Below are 22,810 nucleotides of genomic sequence, written 5' to 3' on the forward strand. Positions count from 1 at the left end.
TTATTAAGCATGTTTTGAAGATTTCTGTGTAATAAGGAAAAAGACCTAAGAAATGGATCTGACATGACAACTGGCATTATTTTTTTTTCATGCCAAATTAAAGGTTTAAGTAAGGTAAAAGTAGATCGAATCCAAATATCCCTTTCTGGTTTATGTGTGGCACTTTGTACGTTAAGCAGATCACTTATTCAAATGAGAAAAAAACCACGTAGCTGGCTGGGAGACTGCACTGAAAATGCACCAAATACTACAGAAGCCAGATCATAACCTCATGCAATCCCAGACTTTTTCTAAAGTAATTAAAAAGGAAAATCCTTTTAATAAACATGTCTTCCATTCCAGATTATCTACCTGAAAAAATTCCAAACTCATTTTTCTCAGCCTTTTTCTCTCTCTCTGTGCACTGGACCAGATGTTACCACTGTCATTCCACCAACATTATTGCTTGTATCAGACTCCAGTTTGATTTCTAGTCCTGTAATGAAGCACCTGCAATCTTTCTCATCCAAAAACATGTTAGAAGCAGAATTCTAATCTGAATCTCATCCAGCGATGGGTGACATTCCTCTTTTTTTTTCCTCTGGGAAACAACCATCTAAACTTTTTTAAGCCTCATTTTCAAAGGCCACCATGTTTTCATAACTAAGTCATTATTCATTTCATGTGTCTTTTGTTTAAAGAAACTCTAAAAAGGGCTGGAAGTTTGCAACCAAGTCTTTCTGCAGCAATGAGTCATTAACTTCATGAACATTGATAAGTAAAGTCTTGTTTTTAATGGTTCCTCCTCCTCCAGCTGCTCCACTGGCTGGGCTGTGCCTGCAGCTCGGATGGTGCCTGCAAATGCTTCCTGCAGGACTGGCACAACCCACAGAGGAAGGCAGTGAGCATCCCCATTACCTTTTATGTCTGCAGGTAAGAAAATGCTTGGACATCTGGTTAACAAGCTGGCTGAGGCTGTGCTGGGCACTGAGCAGCTCACCCAGAGCCAGCACAGCACAACCCTGCACACAGATCATCAGCAGCTCTGCAGCCTCCCAGGCTGCTCTCACAGACAGATGTTTGCTCACCTGTGGTGCTTGATGGGCTGGGTTCCTCTGTCAGGAGACAAGGCCTCTGGGAAAGACTGGGGGCCTGAAAAACTAGACTCCATAACTTTGTGCAGAATGGGCCCCGGGTGCCTATCTGGCTTTGAATACTGCGGCAGAGAGAATAAAATTAATTAATACTCACAAGACAAAGTACATTGTTGATGCTATTCACTCTGAATTCATATCAGAGATGGATAAGAAGTGCTCTAGTGCATTTTAAAATCAGAATTAGGCATTGCAAGTAACACATTCATTCAGTATTGTTTACACAGCAGAAAGGGCTAGCAACCATTACCCCCATTACGTTCTGCACATCAAAACACTGATATCAGCCATAGCAGCAAAATTACAGACTCATCTGCCCACAATGATGGGAACAATGATCCCTTTGACTAGAAGTCTGTTTTTGTGGCTGTCCATGCAGAGACAGATCACAAAACACATCTCAGAGGACAGCCAGCAACTTCTTGGGTCCTTTGGTGATTTCAGTCAAACACTGCATTCATCATCAGCATGTACAACTATGAAAACCAAACTGAAACGGCACTTGTGTCATCAGATAAGTTAGAAAAGTATTTGAATCCCATCCACAGAGCCAGATATCTCTCTGAACCAGTCTGAAACTTTTGACCTGGGAGTATCTGTGCTAGTAAGAACAGTGTAAACATAATTCTTCTTGTGGCAGGAGTGGGCGTAGGGCAGTCTCTGGGCACAGAGTGAGACACAAAGGTCTGCAAAGCAGACACTAGACACGAAGAACAGATTTGTTCTTTTTGCTTTGTGATTCAACTGCAATTTCAAAAAAAAAAAAAAAAAAAGTCTCCCAACCGCTATGGAGCCATAAAGTTGAAGTATAGAGAAAGCTGCACTAAAAAAGCTGCACTTTGGCTTACCAGAAGATTCCATGTTGTTGGTGGTCACTGGGCAATATCTCAGAGATATGAGCGGGTAACTCACATTTCCACTCAGGTGTGAAAAATAAAGCCCTTTTCAGACTTACTTTTTACTTTGCATTACAAGGACCTTCACTAAAACTAATAGGCCTGTTTTCCTTTTGCTTTTTATTTTTCGTACTAGACACCTAGATGTCCATGCTATCTTTAAAATAAATTTGTATCGTGGCAGCAATTACATGATGACATATTTTAGAAAGAAAATACAAATTAAAATATTAGTGAAAAAAATCACAGTGGTGAAAAATGTTTGTTATGATACAATAGCACAAAAATTCATGGAGAGGATAGTAAGCATCCTTTCAAAAGACAGTTCTTCATAATTATTAGTTTTGTCTAACAAAAGACCAGTAACTCATTAAAACAACAGACGGTTATTTTCTGACTCTCACTTATTCTTATCTACATTTCTGTAGACTTCAGCAACATCAAAAAGCAAAGTCATACAGGAATATTCCCTTTTAAAAATAGGTTACATGTACTTTTAGTCCAGCCAGTCACACTTCTTATGATCAATTTCTATAGATAAAGGAACAGTTCTTCAAATTTTTCTCCACTGCTCCTCTCCTTCTTTGTGTTGAGTGAAATACCCATGTTAAACACAAAATCATTGTTTTTCTGCTTCTGAAGGCAAAGCTGTGAGTGGCAATATGCAAAAATGATGCTGCATGCATGAAGCAAACACAACTGAAATAATAAGAAGAAACATATTCCACTCCCATTACTTTCAGTTACCATGATCTTAGATGACACTTGTAAATGTTGTAGATAAAATATTCAGACAGAAATATGATTTTTAAGGTACTCGCATCAGTGAAGGTTTTAAACTTTAATAGTTCTCTTGCCAGCTGCAGAAATGAAACTGGCTTTGATTTCTGACCTGAATAAATCAATTTGAGCTATGTAAAGAATGGCTTGCTAGTGCCAAGAAGCTATTTCTGTCATTTTTTTGAGTTTGTTCATGGTACAACACTGAAGGCCTGAATGGCCCACAAGACCAAGAGTAAGAAGTACATCATGAAGAGCAGAGATAAGCTCTGCATTTTGCTACATCCTTGTTTCAGGTGGATGTGGGCTGGAGCAGTGGTACACAGAGACTTTGCTCAGCACACCAGAAGCTGCTCTGATGCTGACCTGCAAATTTTAATGAAGGAAGGACCAGAACCCAGCACCACTCAGGCACAGCCTACAAAAGGTATTTTTCCCCCAACTGAACATTTTTTCCCCTTTTCAGATACGCCACTTAATGCACAGTCATAACATTCACTACAATGAAAATGTAAATTAGTTTAAATTGAGGGTGTTAATATACAGGGAATTTTAACAATGTAATAGAACAGATCTGGATGCACCACATTATTACTACGTTTTAATATATTTAAACACAGTTGGGTTTATTCTCCTTTAGCTTAACTACAAGTGCCACATCCATTCTCTAAGATCACCTCTGGAGGAAAACACCTTCATACTCTTGTGAAGAGCTTAGAGCAGCACCAGCTGGTGCCCCAGGAGGACAACATGGGATCATTCCCCACCTAAAATCCAGCAGGGCTCATCCTGCTGCTCTCACAGCACACCTCTCACCTGGGCTGAGCTCCTTGGAAGCCTCTGACTGCTGTGAGCTGCTGCATGCTCATGAGGGAGAATAAGCTGTGAAACCCTTTCAAAGGCCTGTTCCAGTAGGCTGAAAGCATCACTGAAAGCTTATCTGTATCTGGGTTTTTTTAATGGTTTTTCTTGCCTTCTTGGTTAATTATCTGTTCTTGTTTGAGCAATTACTGAAAAACACTGAGGCATATGGCTAAATAAATTAAAGAATAATGATTGCTTAAAAAAAAATCGCAAAAATTTTCATTTTTCATTGTTTCATGGAGAAAATAATCTATTATGCGCAATTACTCAACTCTCTGACAATAAAAATTCCACCCCCTGCTAGTTAATGCTAAGTGAATCTGTGAAGGCAGCCTGAGCCAGGAGACAAGAAATCAGCCTTTGCCACTGACCTGCTGCATTGCTGGGAGCACACAGCTCCTCTGCTCTATGCCTTGAATTCCCTGCTCTGAAATGTGGGGCTCAGGGATAACAAATGCCACTGGAATGCTCCAGAGCAGCTTGACACTGCTGTCCTGGTGCTATGCAAACCAAACACCCATCCCTCCCTGGGCTATGGTGCTATGCAAACCAAACCACCCATCCTTCCCTGGGCTTTACTCAGCTCCTCCCCTCAGTGATTCCCCCAAAATAGTGAAAGGTCCAGAAATTCATGTGGCACTGGAAGAGAGGTGATGTGGGGATCCCATTTCAGAAAGAACTGAGAAGCAGAGGGGTCAGCTTGAAATGACACTCAGAGAGGTTGTCTCAAGGAGGAAAAGAGCCAGAGATTTTTCTGAGTGGGCTGAAATGGCACAGAAGCTCATCAGGTGATACAGGTAGGATTTAATATCCTTACTGTTCCCCTATGTTTTGTTGTATGTTCTGTTGCCAACACTGCCTCTAGACAGAGGACAGTAAATTCAGGTTTGTCTATTCTGGCAGTTCTTCCTAAGTAGCCGTGTGATACAGAAATGGGAAATCTGCTCTTGATCTCAGCTGATAAATCAAATGGCAATCCATGTAAACCCACAGAGTAATCCTTTAAAAGTATCTCTTTCTTGACATATATTAATTGCATGTCTATCACAGTGAATGGAAAGATTTTATTTCCTACTACTATGAACAAAAGGCAACAAGATGCAAAAGAAACATTTTTTTGTCCCTTGTTATAAGAATTTCAGAAACCTTGAGCTAGTGGTTGGAAGCTTCTAGAAACAAGTGTAGTGAAAATTGAAACCACACAGAACAGCATGAAAAGCATATTAACCAGCTCAGAGGGACAGTGATGGGAAATTAATAGATCCCCTTGGTACCATGGGAGAAGGTATTAAAAACCACAAGGATGAAAAAGGCCACTTTAAAAAGCCATGACAATTCTCAGAATCACTAAAGGAATGTCAAGGTTTCAGCTGATCTTTTAATTTTTTTTTTCCATGACTTATTTACCAAGTTGTGAGAATTCAAAAAGAAACCCTTGACTTTATGTGGCTCCTGTAGGAATCAGGAGCCACCCCAGCTCCTCCTGCCACCTGTGTGAAGGTGCCCCAAGCACTTGTCTTTCTAGACAGGGAGAATGACAATTTCCTTCCTTTTGATTACATGGAGACCTAACTGTTCGCTGCAGTCCTTTAAATATCTCTTGAAAGGAGGATGATCTCTTTGGGAAGGGGTACATAATACTTTAGAAGCTCTAGGCTTTATGTATTAGGTGAAATTAATCTCAATCTCCTGTGTACCTCAAAGATCCTGGATTAAAAACTGGCACATCTCCTCCTGGCTGAGGAATTATAGCAAGATTACCAGTGCATTAGTCTTTAAATCCAAGAGGCTAGAAACCCTAGCAAGAACCACCCAGCAAGAATTTAAGTGTGTTGCTGCCAGAATGTTTTGGAAAAGCAGTGGACTTGGAGGAGATTCAGGAAATCCTAGGAGCTGTGTTCAAACAGATATTTATGAATCCTTCTTACAGTACACAGTATTTTTCATCTAATTTGTACCTCTAAGAAAATACTGAAATTGCTACTGAGGATGGGACAGGTGAGCACAATTACCAGTGATGAGCAGCAGGACTTCAGAGAGAACATAGCTCTCCTGTTCCCACAAAATCCACCCCTTTATTTCACGTTTCAGAATCACAACTGAGCAGAGAGTGGAGGAGATGTAATACTCTTGAGTATAGGAGGAAAAATTACTGCACTGAGATTGGTCAAGCTCTTTATAGCCACAAACCTCTTGCAACCTTGTCTGCTGCACCCTGGGCCTTGGGAAATAAGTTAAAGCTCCTTCTAAAGCAACACATTTGGAAAAATAGATGGGCCCTTTACTAAATATAGCAACCTCTCAGTCAAAAGGTGATGGTTCTTTCAGAATAGTCATCAAGAATAAGGAACCTTATGCAGCTTTTCTCAGGTCTCCACAAAAGCATTCTGCTCTGCACAAGAGAGAGCTGTGTGAAAAGCCTGAAAGCATCACCAGGTCTATTCAAAAGAGATAAGAGAAAAAACTGGGATAATCTTCTAGGGAAAGACAGAAAGGGGGAAAAAATGGGAAAACTGTCTTGCTTGTAGGGGGAGCACATGGAGTGGGAAAAGAAGCAACTTCCAGGATGACCTAAACCAAAATTACTTTCTGGAGGAGTAGCCTCCAGAAAGTAACTGCCCTCATTTATTTAAGTTTATTTATTAGCTCCTGGCAATGGAGAGAACCAGGATTTCTCCCCAGGCCCAGGCAGTGGCAGCTGCAGATGGGAATCCCATCCAGGCTGCCTGCTGCCCTTTCCACCCAGCACATACACCCCAGGCAGATCTCTGGCTTCTCAGGGGGAGTCACACAGCCATTCCTACAAAACACCTTCCCAAAGCCCCTTCCCTGCAGCCTCACCAAACCCCTGCCCTTTCCCCCCTCCAACCTGGCAAGTTCTGTAAATATTTCACGAGCTGCCTGCATGCATTCCTGCACTCAAATCTTCCTAACAACAGAAACTGTTATTACACTGTTACACTGCATCCTGCACAAGGTCATTCTGTTTTCCTTCCTTCCTATCTTCCCAAAGGGAGAATGCATTAATGGCAAGGAGAAAACAGTTGCCTGTAAACAGCCACAAGGACAAGAAAATGGTGTGTTAATTACCAGCACTCATAATGTCAGGCTGAACAGAAATAAAAACTGAAAATCAAATTTGGATTAAAATAGTAAATCTAAGGATGGTGTTCAATCTCTGTGCCCAGAATGCATGAACTGCTATTTCAGCCATTATGGCTATGGCTATGGCAAAAGAAAATGACAAAATATTGCACTGAATTACAGTGAGAAAATGCCAAAGAGCATTTCTTAGTGTTAACCAAGGCTTATTTCATAGGATAGAACAAAAGGATCTTGAACTTTACCTTTTGCTGCCATCACTACAACCAACAACACTCCCACCAGCTCTTTTGTTTAGGGGTTAGAAATAAGGCTGAATGAACTGAAAGTGAGAGAAAAAATTGCACAAGGTTCCCCAAATTGTGATTATGTCAATTTAGTGGAGCTATCTTCCTTCTTGGAAGAGTGTATTTTTCCTGAATTACAAAGCATATCATGAGCATAGGGGCACCACAATGGCAAATACAGAACTTTTAGTGAATACAAGCAATGTTCTCACAGCCTCTCTGTCTTAGCAGGGAGGCTCTGCTTACTCTAAATTGGTTAAAAGGGCTTACGTTTATCTCTAAATTAATTGGATGTGAACTAGAAGTTCAGAAGTCTTTGGATAAGTGGGCATGAGTGCTCACTTTTGCTAAATTCCCACTGTTTTGATGGAATCTGGCAAATAAGGAAGTTATTCCTTTAAGCAACACTAAGATACTCTTTTTTTAAAAAAAAGAAGTTAATAATTTAGAAAGGTTTTATATATCTTTTATATTTTCCTATTATATTGCTTACCAGGATCCTTCTTCCAAAGGCTTTGTTCAAAGTAAGACAGCACTGATTGTGTGTGAGCAGGGGAAAGAGAATGACATACACTGGAAAATATCTTCCTAAAAAAATACCAGGCTAAATAAATTGGTTGTCTTCAAGTTCCTTATTTCAAACACGCTTTACATATTTCATGATTGTGAGACTGTAATGACTTACATATAATTACATTCAGAAAATGATTAAATATATTTCAAATTTAGTTTGAACAGACTAATTTCTTTCTGTAAACCAAAGTACCTTTAAATAAAGACCCAGAAAAATGAGACCATCTGCACGGTCTTCCCTTGGGCATTTGTTTACATTTGTAAATTTAGTTCTAGATCTTGAATTCACTCTGAATTAACTGTGACAAATTCCTGTGTTTTTTTCCTGCAGGTTCATAAATTATTGGAAGGTGTGACATCACTTAAGTTCAAGGACCTTCACTACACATACAGACAGGTATGAGCATTGCAGGAAAATATAACAGTAATTTCCACTGCTGAATACAGAGCTGGGGGGTTCAGCAAAGCCTGCCACATGAACAAAATGTACCAGGATCCATAGAAATAACTTTAGAAAAAAATCCCTGCTTTCCTTTAAGAGGCCTGATAGAAAACATTTTATGAAAGGGGTGAGAATTGTGGTTCCCATTGCTCAGATGTTAATAGCAGCATGACGATGTGCTGCCATCAGCAGCAGGAACTCAGCCAGGCTATTAAGTGCTGTAGCTGGCAGGATTACTTACATTTTGCAGCTGGACTTGGCTTTGTGCCATACACTCTGACTTTGCCATCATGCTGGAAGCATTTAGGCTGTAGGTTTTCCTATTCTGCGTTTCTTTCAGCTGTTCGTGGATCTGCTTGGTTTGCTTCCTGCAGAGAGGAATAAAATCCATGTAAGAAAGAGCTGACTTGATCTTCTGTTAGAGCCATGACACTTTCATAGCCACAGCTCCCTTTGTTCAAAACTTCACCCTGCTAGGCAGCTGAGCTGATTCACTGATGTCTGATATTCCAGTGCAGCCGTTGTTTCCTGGCAAGGCTTAACAAAGGGGACAAAAACCCCTCTCTTGTGTTTTAAAATACCTTCTATTCTCAGATCACTAGAATAGTATGCTCGTTGTGCTGGTGCAGGGTTTTGTAAGATCATCTATTGCACATTTAACAATAGCTTACGAGTCAGTGTGAATAATAAAAAAGCATTTTGCTCAGATTTGGGAAAAGGGTTTTGGCAAATAAAACTGGCATTAGCCCCTGCTGGCCATAAAAATTGATGAAGAATCAAAGATTTCTGCTGGCTGATTAGACTTGACCTATAACACATCTTATATTGAGCAGCTTCTGCTTATATGCTGAAACCTGGAAAAAATGTCAGTATGGCCACTGAGAATGCGTTTTTGAGTTATTATACTACAATCCACCCTGTCAGAGCTAGGAATACCACTGGATGAATCCCTTGCATTATTCAGGAGATAACTGCACTGTTAACAAAGACTTTCTCTTTCTCTGTTTCTGCCACACTGTATTGAGTGGAAGTGACAAACCGTTTTTTAAGTTCTGTACATGAAAGAGGATATGAGACAGCAAACTTTAAATATGACTTTTATCTTCTGCAAAAAGTTATCTGAGCTGGGCAAAAACTGTTAGCAAAATACATTTAAGCTCTTTTATCAGTTTCTTTTTTTTTTTGATAAGCTACATTGTCTGGAACTATCAGCTTTAAACAATGATGAGCAAAAACTTCACAATCCCATTTTAATTCTTTCCTTCCCTGCTTTCTTTCTCTCTCCAGAAGATGCATCTCCAGCAGTGAACCTACAATGGCCTTGAAAACAACCCAGCAATGTCAAGGACTCACCAGCAGCAGCATTTCATTATACCACCAGCAGGTTTTGGACAGCAACTGGTGCTGAGCCAAATTTCCAAAGGAAGTGATTTCTGGCAAGTATTTGTAAGAGATAAATAAAATACGGCCTTTCTATAGTGAAATTTGAATTTTAGCAAAGCAGCTTCAGCAGCATTTTGAAAAATTTCTGGTGATTTGATTTTGGAAACCCTTGTGATATCATTAAGCTTGATAGAGTCTTGTGTCAGATAGTGAATTTGACACTGAATGAAGTATAAAATTAATCTGAATTTCTTATTCACAGTGGAATCTCTTGTCTAGTGCTGCAAGATATAAGAAAGCAGAGGAAAATGAATTAGTTACGTGTTCAGTGGAGGGGCCTGTGAGAGAGGACACTTCCCTCAAAATGAAAGTAAGTGGTGAGAAGTATCACAATTCTCAATTGTTAAGATATTCAATTGTCAAGACATTCAATTTTAATAACATACTTTCAATATTTTTTGAGTCCTTTCGCTTTGGTTCAGTGTGACACAATGTAAGCATTTGCTTAAATTCAACAATTTGTAAGTACCTGCTTAGAAGTATTTGTTACAGCTTGTTTGCTGAGTACAGGTCACAAGCCATAACAAATGCAGGACTCTGAGCACCTCTTAGGCTTTCTACTTGCATCCTATTTTGAAACAAATGGAAAAGAATGAATTTATATTGTAACCATGACACAAATATGAGTGGCATGTTTTGAGTATTGCTAGGAGCTCATAATTAATAAAATCTATGAATAGAGAGGTAGGAAATAGGAAATAATTTCTCAAAATAATTTCACAAAAATGTTCAAGATTTTCTTTAGCCAAAACTGGTAGAATTAATATTAGAATAATCTGAATAGATATATAATCTAAATGAATGTAGCGTCAAATTAAATTAATCAGCTGAGTCTGAAACATCTCTTTTAAAAATGTTTTTAATATCCACTAATTTTTGAATCTAAAAAAATTTGAACAATTTCATTTGTAAAATGTCAAAATGAGCTCTTCAGCTTCTCATAAAATTCCAAGGGAGATTCATAACAGCAACTTTAGTGTTTTTAAGAACTACTATTTTCTGACTGGCTAAATTACATCCACTGAGGAAATTAGCACATCTGTTCCTATGTCCTACTGGAGAACCAGCCTCTTGCTTGGTCTCCAGAACGGTTATGGAATATTCAGGAATTTTTGGCATGACTTTATGTAAGGCATGAACAATGATAGCGAAAAATGATCAAAGCATCAGATTTTGGGAGCCTCTCATAAACATACAAAATGATAATTTAATCAGGAAAATTACAAAACAATTTTTGGATTTATTTATAAAAATGAATAGAGTTGTTTCGATATTTATAAACACGTGTAAGTAAACTGCAAAAATTCAGCCTCATTACTGCAGTCTTTAACATAACAACTGAAATTCCTGAAGGTAATTTGCTGAGAAAAACAATCCAATCATTAATTTCCTTTTATGTTCATGCAACCTAACATTAATATCAGGTTTATGCATATTCATTTGGGCAAACTATAGGATGCACAGCTATAAAACTAGAAATCATTAATAATTCAAAGTTACTTGCTGATTAATAAATTTATTTTATAAGTTTTGTTTTCAAAACAAATGGGCCTTATGCGTTCTACTTTAGAGTTACTTGGCAATGAAGTGTTCTTACTTCAGCAAGAAATAAAGTCACTAGTCATTTGTAAAAGTCTAAGCTGTAAAGGGCAGCCCATTACTGTACTCTTCATCTGTTGCTAACACTTCCAGCCTTTTCTTGATTAACCTAAAAGGAATAATTGGAAGGGCACAGAGTTTAATTATAGTCCTAAACTTTCTCAGATTGAGTCTATTTTAAAAAAGGACTTTTAATTCAATGGCTTATAGGGAAGTGCCTATTTCTAGTAGCTGGTATTATAGAATTGTCAGACTAAGTAAGTCAGGATCCTCATGAAAACTTCCCTCTTAATGATAGCACTATTCAGAGTTTCTGTATCTGTTAGCAATATTCTGCATTTTTTGTACGTCAAATGAAACCCCAAGATAACCCCCATGCAGGAGGAATGCTCTGATAATTCTTAAGCCCAGTCAGGGTCCATATGCCTGATGAAGAAGCTCCCAAAAACCTGCTGACTCAAAGCTAACATATGGTAAGTGTTAGGCACTTCAAATTTGTTGGGTTTTGCATCCTTAAGGCACTGGCCAATGTTACATTTACAATTTTACCTGGGCTCCATGAGACCCAGCCTAGACACTTTGATCTCCTCTCTGGGCAGCAGCAGATGGAGGCACAGGCAGGGTGTGAGGGCCTGATCAGCCTCCCTGTACACTGTCTGAGGCCTCCTGGCTGAACCACAAGTGCTCACTTTCTCCTAACTCCAAACTTCAGTTCCCAGAGTCTGGCACCAGCCCACTTCAGCTCTTCTCAGTAACTCTAATATTAATAATGCAGACAAAGCCCCAACCCCAACCTGCTCCTGAATCATGATGCACTATTGTCCTGTAAGCTCCTCTTTCAAGTGCTATTTCCACTCATTATTTTCAGACTTAGCTCTCCTCACAGCTGATCAAAGCCAGGGTGTTCTGCAGGCTGCTCCAACCCAGCTCCCACAGCAGTGCAGGAGCAGGAGGGGCACTGTGAGTAACAGGGAGGCTGCTCATTCTCACTATGCTCAGCCACTGACTGCATGTTCCTCCTACTGACAACCCATCCCGCCTTTCTGAAACTCCTCACCAGCAAAACCCTCAAGCCTTTCCAGGGAGATTCTCACTCACTCTTCTGAGATGTGCAGATCTGAAATGCACAATGACATTCCTAACGGCAGTGCCAGAGTGCCTGTCTCTGCTCACATTTACACTACAACGGAGGAGTTTGCAGGGAGGAACTGTCCTGCCACTCTGTCCTTCCCAGCCAGCATCACTGTCACTATGGATGTCCACACAACAATTAACAAAACCCCTCAAGACATCAGAATCATTTAGAAAAACCATGAACTGACTCAAATCTTCACTCACGGCATACCCCTGAAGTCTGAGGGGAAGAAAAAGGGGTAAAAAACACCTGGTGATTTCCCCTCCACCACCCCAGATAGAAAAGTAAATTTAAATATTTTTCTAAATAAAACCTAATCCTTGTTGGATTTCCTACACATTAAAAGGAATTTTAGAAAGAGATTCAGATAAACATCCAAACTTTTAAATAGTACCAACCTTCACATTTTTGATGTTCAGCCACCCTGACTAGCCTCATGCAGGTACTTTTTTATATTGATTTGTGTTTTCTCATTAACTCCGGCTGGAACAGGAATGAAGGATGACCACCGTACAGAACATATTTATTGATAAAGGGGCACTGACAAGCATGCCATGTAACTGCTATGAGGTTTTTGCAACTCAGATTGCACACATAACAATAAATATTATAAAATAATATTCAGTTGGGAAGATAAAGGAATAGAGTGGACAGCATTTCACTTGAAAATAGTTTAGTCCAGACGATTTCACTACTTGAATAGGTCAAATGCTTCTGTGTTACAGGCACTCATATGCATCTTCATCAACAGGCTGCTGTACTAACTACAGATTACAGATATCTGCAAAGGACTTGTTTCTGCATTTCTAACTTTTGTTCTCAGTATAGAGAAATGGACATGCAGGGATATGAAATGAAATGCAAAAAGGAGATGGTATGTTTAAACTACCGTTTTCAGAAGAGCAAAGTGATTATTGCAGTGATGGTAAATGACACAAAATTACTACTGTCAAAGAAAAAAAAAGTGGATATGAAACAACCTATTCTTTTGTGATATCAGGAAATAGAAAGAAGAACACATAAAGACTCCTGTTGATGTTTTGGGGACGACTTAGTGCAGCCATGGGGAACTGCTGTAGCCGGACCAGAGATAACAGCAGCTTCAAAAGGAGGGGAGAAGCTGAAGGGCTGTAAGGCTGTAAAAGGGACAGCAGCTAAACCCCAGGCACAGCAGGGGAAGGCTCTTACTTGGTTTTGAAGTAGAAGGCTGCACACAGCATGCCCACCACGACGATGCCGAAGACGATGCAGGCGATGGACAGCACCTGGCGCTGGTACACCTCCTCGCTCTCTGTGGGCAGCAAAGGGCACGTTAGGGAGCACAGAACACACCTGCAAAGGGCAGCTGGCAGCCCCTCATGGCTTCACTAATGATGGACAGATGCTTGGAGGTCTGGCCTGGATAATTCCTCCACAGAATGGGTGCTTCTCTGAACCCCCCTCTAGCAAGGTCCATGCAGCTGGGGCCTCCTCGGAAGTTTTAGAAAATGGCCCCAGTACACTCTGAGAGATACAGAATAATGACAGTCAGGACAGTTTAGTCTTTTCTCTGCCCCACATGCTGTTTTTCAGCTTTTCTTAAAGATTTTACCATCAATAGGATAAAGTGCCCTACCACCACAGAGTTTTTCTGGTCTAAGGAAAGAACAATCAGAGCTCTTCTGTTGTCCCACAAGAGTCAGAGTTCTCCTTTACCTACCCCAAAAATGTAATGTTTTATTGATTTGAATGAGTAAGGTTTTTTGATTTGATTAAGGCATTGATTACAATGCCTTACTCCCATGTCCTGAAGCTTATGCAAAACATGCCAGAGTAAAAAATCAACTCAATGAACTTGCATGGAACCCAATGACTATTTTGCTATGAAGCAGCAGATATTGCTTTGATAGTTGCTTAGTTTTTACAAAACAGATTTTCTTTATAAATCTCACAATATTCTAAATAACTTTAAACCAGAAACAGAATGAAAGTAAAAAAAAAAAAAAAAGAAAAAAGCTAAGGAAATAAAAGAAAACACTTCTTCATGACAGCAGACAGCAGCTGATAAGCAACTGGAGATTCCTACATTCAATTCAACAGCTCCTTAAGACTTATATTTTATGTTTATTCTTCCAACCACTCTTCTAGTTCAAAATGTGAACACAACAAACAGATTGATATTTTTAAAGATCACTTTTTTCCAAACATGCAACGTACAAGCCAGAATTTTCATCCACAAATTCCAGGTGGAAAGGCGGTGCGTGGGATCATCAGAGCACAGCCCAAGCCCTGTGTGCTGACAAACCCACATTTCCTGCCTAGGCCGGGGCTCTCAGTGCAGGCACCCTCAAACATGGGAACACCAGGCACACATGTCAAGTAGGCGGCAGCAGCTCCAAGTTTGAAACTCTCAGGTTCATAACAAATATTGTATGAAAACACCAAGGCAAATCCAGGCAAATCACTAAAGACTATGTGCAGTACCCTAATCAGTACTAATTAATAACTTTTCAAGAATGAATATCATAGTGCTGTTATTCAACATTTGGAATCTTAAACACAAGCATCTATCTCTTGTAAGACCCAGTTATTATTTTGTAAGCTATTAAAAAGAAAATTACAGTATCAAATCTTGATTTTTTAATTACTTGTCTACCTACTTGCTCTCTCAAACAACACCACAGTGATCTGAGATAGAAAATATCCTCAGCTTCTGCTGACATTTCCCCATTATTTAAATTTGAAATTCCAAAAATTGTATTTCTAAAATACTATCTTAAAAAATTAAAAGAAGCAAATAGATATTTCACCTGTCTAAAAAATAACTGAAGAAACTGTAATTCAAAAGGAAATCCTGTTCATATTGCACTAAATTGATTCCAGTACAGCTTTAGGCCTCTTCCTCACTGGGAGGTCCAAAATCTGGATCTAGACAGTAAATCCTTACTGGCACTGAACTAAATGTTTGGGGTTTAATGTCTTTTGTTTTATTTATTTTTTTGCTGTTAAAAGCAATTGTGCAAACACAGTTCCCCAACTTCAATTTCCACAGCAATACACAAATCTAACAAATCCGAATTCTTACATTGATGTAACCACAGAAACTCATTTAAAAACTCTTCATTTCAGCAATTGTTAACCTGTTCTGCCTGAATACTGATGTCAGCACCTACTGCCTAAGCCCCAACTAAACCACACATAGTTATGAATTGCAGTTTCACTCAAACATTCCATATAAATAACAATTTAAAAATCTGTTCACAAAAATAAATTGATTTAAGTAATGTGTACACTAGGCTTAATTTTGATTTTCTTTCAACTGAAGTCCTCATTAAATACTTTATTTTTTCTCTTGCTATTGCTTTTTGAGAAATTGTTTGTTTAGTACAGCTATGCTCTTTTGTCAGTCCTGAATAGCTATCATTGCCTTGTTAAAGATGCTTCAGAATAAGCCTTACCAAGATAAAAGCAATTCAGAGACCAGACAATATTATCTTGCTAAAACAACTATGTGAAGATTTGAGTCTTTTGTGCAGTCAGATTAATCCCTGTCACCAGCTTTCAACACATGTTGATCAATATTTTCTTTCCTTTTTGTTTACTTTGTACAGTGCATATTTAAAGAAGTACTTATTGATTACCTGTACTCTATTTCTCTAGACACCTTTGTTCATCTTTTACATCCTGTAAATATTTATTTATGTATTGGATTTCAGCATTTTTTGTCTTTAACATTTTAAATATAATCAGTTTGGCATTTTTCCCTTCTCTAATCTTCTACACTGACTTTATTTAAAATTCACCTTCTTACTAACAGCAATGCAATCTGTCCTTCACAGCAAACTACAAGATCTCCTCATGGCTGCCTTGATCTAACCTCACTATTGTGCTAAGCACAGGTAACACAGCTGACACAAGGAGTATCAAAAATTACTTGAATCTGGGGATGGCTGTAGCCAAGCACTGCAAAGCACTTGGGCCCTCACAGAACAGAAACCCGGAGAAATCCAAAGTGCAGAAAAGAGAACTGCAAATTCCTTCTCCTTCACTCAAGGATTTGCATCAGCTGGTGCATACACTTATTTACATACTGAAACTAACTTCCCAAGGTAAACCAAAGTGTGACTGAAATGATAAGTCTCTCTTTATTCACATATATTCATATATTCCTTGTGAAGTACATCACCTCAATTACAGTCTGTTGAAACAAATACTCTCGGGAGAGGATTCCTCATTTAATGAGCAGCCAAGAAAATATTTCTGTTAAAAACCAAAATATAAACTGCCATGGATATTCCTGGATAATCCACTGGAGGATTAAGACTACAGAATGTGAATTTCACCAAGCATTCAAATTACAAAAAATACACAACCTCTAGTGAGAGAAATACAACCACAGTGCTGAAAAGTAATGTAGTAAACTGTTTAGATGCAGGTTTTGTTTAATAAATATTATGGAAAGAAAGGTCTTCTCAGAACATAAAGACAAGACAAACTCACAAGGGGCACGGTGCCTGTTGCAAGGCTGAGCTCCCAAAGAAAAGTCCCCGTGCACTGTGTGCCCTGTTACACGTGGAGCCCATTCTCAATTATGCTATTGATTGTTTCTTATTTTCCAACCTGCTATAAAGTTTTCTAAGCTTATCTCAGTCATTTTCTGCTATTATGAAACACAAAATGACTACTACTGACCCATTGCTCACAGCACAGTTAAATTTCACATACATTATGAAAAAAGTACATGTTATATTCAAGGTACTGGGGGTTCGGGTTTTTTAATTCTCTTGCTCTTTAAAATTTACAGCCTGTATCCTGTTTATTTTATGCATATGCAAAGACCCACTGAAGCATACATGTTTTTCTTTAGAGGATTAAAAAGTGTAGGGTGGACACATTTTTCTCATAACAATCATTTCTAAAGGATATTTTTTTTTATTGTACATAAGCTGAAACTGGTCTCTTCTTTTTGACTTTATTATAAAAGGAAGAATGCTGGCACAAGGTCCTTGAGTATGATTATAACCATATTACTGAGGAAAAAAATTAGTTAATTAAAACAGATTATGCTAGGCTTTGTCAGCACCTAAATCCACAATATCATTTCCAGCCATAATCACTGGATCCTCTGGTTCCATTCTGTGTTTTGAGTTGAAATATCTTTGAAAGGGATTTCAAATATGAAAAACAGCATTGTGCATGTGGCCTATACAAAACAATAACAAAACAAAAATAGTAACTTTCCCCCTTGTGCTTATTCCAATGGCTTTTGAATAAAATCTCAATATGGTCACAAGCATCACAGAGAATAATTACTGACTATTCAAACCAAGCCAACTGAGAAATTATGACATTTACCATACAAATGCATTACTTAACCTTTGCTCTGTGAAGAAAAATCCCCCATGAAAATGAATAAAGGTGCAGAATAATTTTTACGCTGAAATTTTTACTCCCAGCCCTAAAAGCACAAACCCTAAAAGCACTCAGCACCCCTTTACCTTCCTCACTCCCTTCTCCTAAAAGAACCCACTCTGCATTACTGCAGGTAACAACACACTACACACAAATATAGGAAACCCTTTATCTTGTCATTGGAACACATGAAACCCTGTAGCTTTCCACGCACAGAGCCAGCTTTTCCTCAGTAGATTACAGGGCAGCAATAGATTACAGGCAAGGCTTTGGGGTTTTTTTGGTCCCCATGCAAAAGCGGAGCCGTGCAGAGGCAGAGAATTGGACGCTGTGATCTCTGCTGTGACCTCACTGCCACACTTTTTGCATTTCCCTCCACGCCCTGCCCATGCCTTTCCTGCCACACCTCCATTCCAGATGATACTGGAATATCCTGCAGAGCCAGACCCTCACTTCTGAAGGGAACCTCAAAAGTCTCATTTGCCACTTAAACCCTCTTTGGTGTCCAGCAGCCTCAAAGTGCCACCGACAACAATGGAGGAGGACTGCATGGAAATCTCAGCCACAATATCAAGATTTTCAATAAAATACAGATTCCCATAAGATAAAAGAGAGTAGTTGAAGCATGTTTCTCAATATAGGTAGATTTATGTGTGAGAAGTACTGAACTATATACAGCATTCTAAATTTAATTCATGAAGAGAATAAAAAAAGCCTGCATGTTCCACAAAATCTGTGATTGCCTCAGCATCAGACATTCCACTCTCCCAAGAATTTTCTCTGTTCTTGCACTTGCAAAAACCTACTGCACAGATTCTCTGCCATATGCTGTGGCTTGTGCTAAGGCAGAGAGAAACAGCTGAGACGCTACAAGGCACAGTTCACAAATTTCTTCTTTGACCTTGATTAAGTCAAGACCCTTGTTCTTTCTGTAACCACAAGGATATTGCCTCTTCCATTGCAGACGTGAACACAACAAAATGCAATATAAACATATTAACTTCTAAAGATGTCTTTGCAAATACATGATATAGATAAATCCACCCCAGACAACTCTGTTTCAACATCTTTAAGTGCATATGGATTACTTCACATAAAATATAATGTTTTTTTCTAAGTCTCAGCTACTTTTAAAAGACATGGAGTTTTCTGCTTTAAGACTTTGGTCTGTCTGGGTAGAATTTCCCTTTTAAAAGGGATTCAAGACTCTTAGGTTCACAAACCAGAAGTTTTTATCTGCTATCTTTTACAGAGAGAACAGAGTCAAGGTTAATTGCACAGATTCCCATCTCAGACTGGAAACAAAGCAAGCTGACTTCTGCTGGCAGAAGTTCATAAAACATTTCACAGTTTTTTCACACTGATTCTTTTTTGGGAAAAGCAGTTAGATAATTCTGATTGTAATAAAGATGAACAAAATAGTTTTCTTCTACCAGTGGAATGTCCACAGCACAAGGATTTTAATGAATGCAAAGTGAAATAGATGCAGCCCATTATATACTACAACTGCATGATATTTACATTATTTGACTATTGGCATTTAACACTGGTGAGATAATTCCCTGCATACACAGAAGACAGAAAAGGAAAGAAAGACTGTTCAACATGTCTGATGAACTATTTTGAGTACTTGATTCTACATCATTAATGCTACGCTGGCACTGGTTTTGCACGAGATTAGAAATGAAACAATGAATTAGGTGTAATCATTCATCATGAAAAGGGATGCAAAGGTACGTGCTGTAACTCTGAGGTTGAGCTCTCAGGGTTAGGTTGGTGAGTGAAAGGTGAAATCTCAATAAAATGTAATGGAAAAGATATCCTCAAATAAAATTAACTGAATGGTGAAGAGTTGCCTGCAAAAACCCCCAAACAATCAAAAAAACAACTGTATAAATTTACACAGGTCTTGTGTTGTCTATGGTTACAGCAGGAGTGAAGGTGCCAATATCGTTAGTAGGTATTACTTGTTATAAAGTGAAAATGTGATTAGTACTTTTAAACAGCAAGATCTTAATTCTGAAGGTAAATTAATTTTAACTTGGGTACCCTAAGAAACTATCTTTTCTGTTTATCTGCAGGGAACTTGGGATTTGTGCCAGCTGCCTCCAAACTCAAATCTAACAAACCCTCAAAACCATATCTAAGTACATTCACTACAAGATATTAATTAAATTTTAGGTTTCAAACAGCCCCATAGGAAGCTAAGGGATGAGAGGTAACCTTTTCCTTCCAAAGAAAAAAATCTTGTTACAAATTCTTTTGTATTGATAATTTACAAGTAAGACAAACCAATCCTATTACAAACTTTATCTATTTTCCTTCTATTTCCAAGATGGGTAAGGTCAGTTACTAACCAAATTCACTCCCTAAATCTCATCAGTTCTCCATGTGTGAGCACTAATTTTCCTCGCTGAACAATTCAGTTTTAGAATTTATTACAGCAATTCTAAGTTTCTCCAAGACTTTCTACTGTTGTAAAAGTACACCCAGTATGCCAACCTGTAATATGTTTCTATTACATACTAATAAGAATTAGAATTACATATGAACTTTTCCTTTTTAGCCTAATAATTTTTGATTCAATCTGAATATACATGTTTTAACTTGAGTTCTCTATGTATAAGAGAAAGATAAATATGAAGGCCATTCTTTCTCCTCCCCAAACTTAATTTTCAGTGTGGATATAAGGGAAAAAATTTATCTGGGTAATAGAGGCTGACACCCAAAAATCTCTCATGATATTTTAGACAATGAGCTCACCGGAAAAAACCTTATGATAAAAGGGTAAAGCTGTCTAAGACTGTGATCCTCTGGCAGTAATCTTCCTGCCTGATGGCTGCCTGCACTTTTGCTGATGTGTGAAAGGGATAAGCAGCTAAGAAACAGCCCCCTAAGGAGCAGAAGCCCCACAGGAGAGAAACTTGATAGCTGGTGGAGAGAAATAAACCCCTAAACAATCTGAAACATTTGATTTCTATTTTACATTAGTCCACTGTCGAGGACATTTCTACTAAAATGCATCAGGGTACTGAAGAAATGGTATCACAGTAATAGGATGTGAAATTATGGGGCAAACAGCTAGACCTGAACAAGATGAACTCTTGCCCTAATCACATGTGAAAGTTGCAGATCTGAGATATAAAGCTAAAGATTTGTGCAAGGTCCTCCTGGGCAGCAAGAACTGCACATGGCCCTGAATGCTGGGGTACCCCAGCAATTGAGCTGCAGCACAGAAAACCAATGACAGCAGAAAAAGCAGGGAAGCAGCAGGTCTATTCACAGAAACACTTTCCCTTCTCCCCAGATCACCACATCGCGTCTAAAATGGAGGAGGCTGGCACCCGCAGAGCACCTCTGGTTTTCTGTCACCTATGGTTCAGCACAGGCCAAAAGTGACACTCAACACTAAGCCAAACATACCCAGCTCAGTTGTAACTCCATGAGCCACCAGCATTTAGCTCCCCAAGCAGCCCAGCAGCTGCTGGTTTCTGAACACAGAAAGCTCTGCCCTTCTAACAAACATGAAAATTAAAGAGAGACTGAGGACAGCAAGAGGAATTAGACACCAGTGAATACGAACAGCCAAAGCTTTACAGCACAATGAAGCAGGACAATTTCCCCCTTATTCTTCCAGGGGGAAGAAACTTTGGAACCCAATATCCCCTGTCTGTTTGGGCTTTTGCTCAAGAGAGAACCCTGACATCAGTGCTGTGTGAGTGCGTCTCCTGGCACGGTGAATGAGGGGAGCAGGGTGAACCCACCATGGCCAGCACCAGCAGCAGTGACCCATGCAGCCACCAGGAAAGGAATGGCAGTGCAGTAACACCAAAGAAACCAACTGCAAAAGCACACTAAAGGAGATTCCAGTGGAACAGCAGGAGGGTTTTTAAATCTTTTCAGTGCCGTGCACATTTAGGTGTGCAAAGCCTCTTTATGGCACCTTTGCCTGCTAGTGCTGAACCAATGGCTAAAACTAACAGCTCCTGGTTTTGGCTGGGACAGAGTTAGTGTTCTTCCTGCTAGCTGGTACAGTGCTGTATTTTGTATCCAAACATGAGGGTTATGTTGGTAACGCCCTGATGTTGCAGTTGTTGCTAAGTAGTGCACAACAGTACTGAAATTATAGTTAAACACACCTGAGTGCAAGGTACGGACACCTCCAAGTTAACATCTGAAACTTCATTTACTTGGTCTGCCACCAAGTGTTTATGTCACTTTTGTTTACTGAAAACCACACCTCTAAGCATCTCCAACTTCTACTACACCTCTAGGGATGCAAAAAGCTTCAAAGCATAAAGAGCAAAAGCTTTAAAGATTGAAAAATATTGCAACTGTATGGTGATTTGTTTTTTAACTAAATAATATTTTTTCCAGAAGGATTTTGTTTTGGTGAAGTTTTTTTCCCAATGCTTAGGTCTCCACATCCATTCTTGCAGGATATCAATTATTTGCCATGTCCTAGAGACCCTTCAAACCATAGATTTCCCACAGAATGGATAATTCATGGAATTGGTAAGGCTGGAAGGCATCACTGCTGGGGTCACCTGGTCCAACCTCCTGCTGAAGCAGAACCATCACAGCACAGGATTGCCTCCAGCTGGTTCCCTTGCTGACTCTGACAGAATGTGTGAGCTCCACAGTTCTGTATGACAGCCTGAAGTGTGTGTGTGTGGGGGAAATGGTGTAGTATCCTGCTCCAGAATGGTGACTCACTCTTTTTTCCTATCTTAATTTTGGGCTGCTTTTTGGCACTTCTCAACATCTTCTCTGAGTCTGTTACCTTCCCTTCTTGTCCTTATTTTTCATTCTAAATCTTAGAACCACACACAGTTCTGCACTTTTAAAGTGTCTTTGCTAACGTATTTTTCCCCCACCATCAGTATGAGAAATCTTCCAAAGTGAAACTTCCATTCTGCCTTTATTCTTCTTGCACTGTGACCTTCCTTTTCTGCAAAATCCATGCTGAACTGAGCTTTCCAGCTCTCCTGAGGCCCCTGTCCAGCAATACTGTGTGCTGGCAACTGAAGGAACCAGAGGGAAGGATATTTACATACAAAGTTCCTGCATGTAGAGTTTGCCAAGGCTCCTTTAGGATGTACACTTATACACAGGAATCAATCCAAAGACCATTAGGTGCAATAGGCCCTGGAGAAGTGACATTA

General features: G+C 39.2%; 1 protein-coding gene across 1 annotated transcript in view; it reads right to left on the bottom strand.

Moving 5' to 3' along the window:
* The window catches only part of NRG3 (neuregulin 3), a 339,710-nt gene that overhangs the window by 17,436 nt on the left and 299,464 nt on the right, over window positions 1–22,810 (bottom strand). The window contains exons 5-7 of the mRNA XM_074544710.1: window positions 13,443–13,545; window positions 8,319–8,445; window positions 1,068–1,195 (exon numbers count right to left, since the gene is read on the bottom strand). Coding sequence (XP_074400811.1) covers window positions 1,068–1,195; window positions 8,319–8,445; window positions 13,443–13,545 — 358 coding nt within the window. The remainder of the gene's footprint in view (window positions 1–1,067; window positions 1,196–8,318; window positions 8,446–13,442; window positions 13,546–22,810) is intronic.

The sequence above is a fragment of the Zonotrichia albicollis genome, chromosome 7, assembly GCF_047830755.1.
Source record: "Zonotrichia albicollis isolate bZonAlb1 chromosome 7, bZonAlb1.hap1, whole genome shotgun sequence".
In the NCBI taxonomy this organism is placed as follows: Eukaryota; Metazoa; Chordata; class Aves; order Passeriformes; family Passerellidae; genus Zonotrichia; species Zonotrichia albicollis.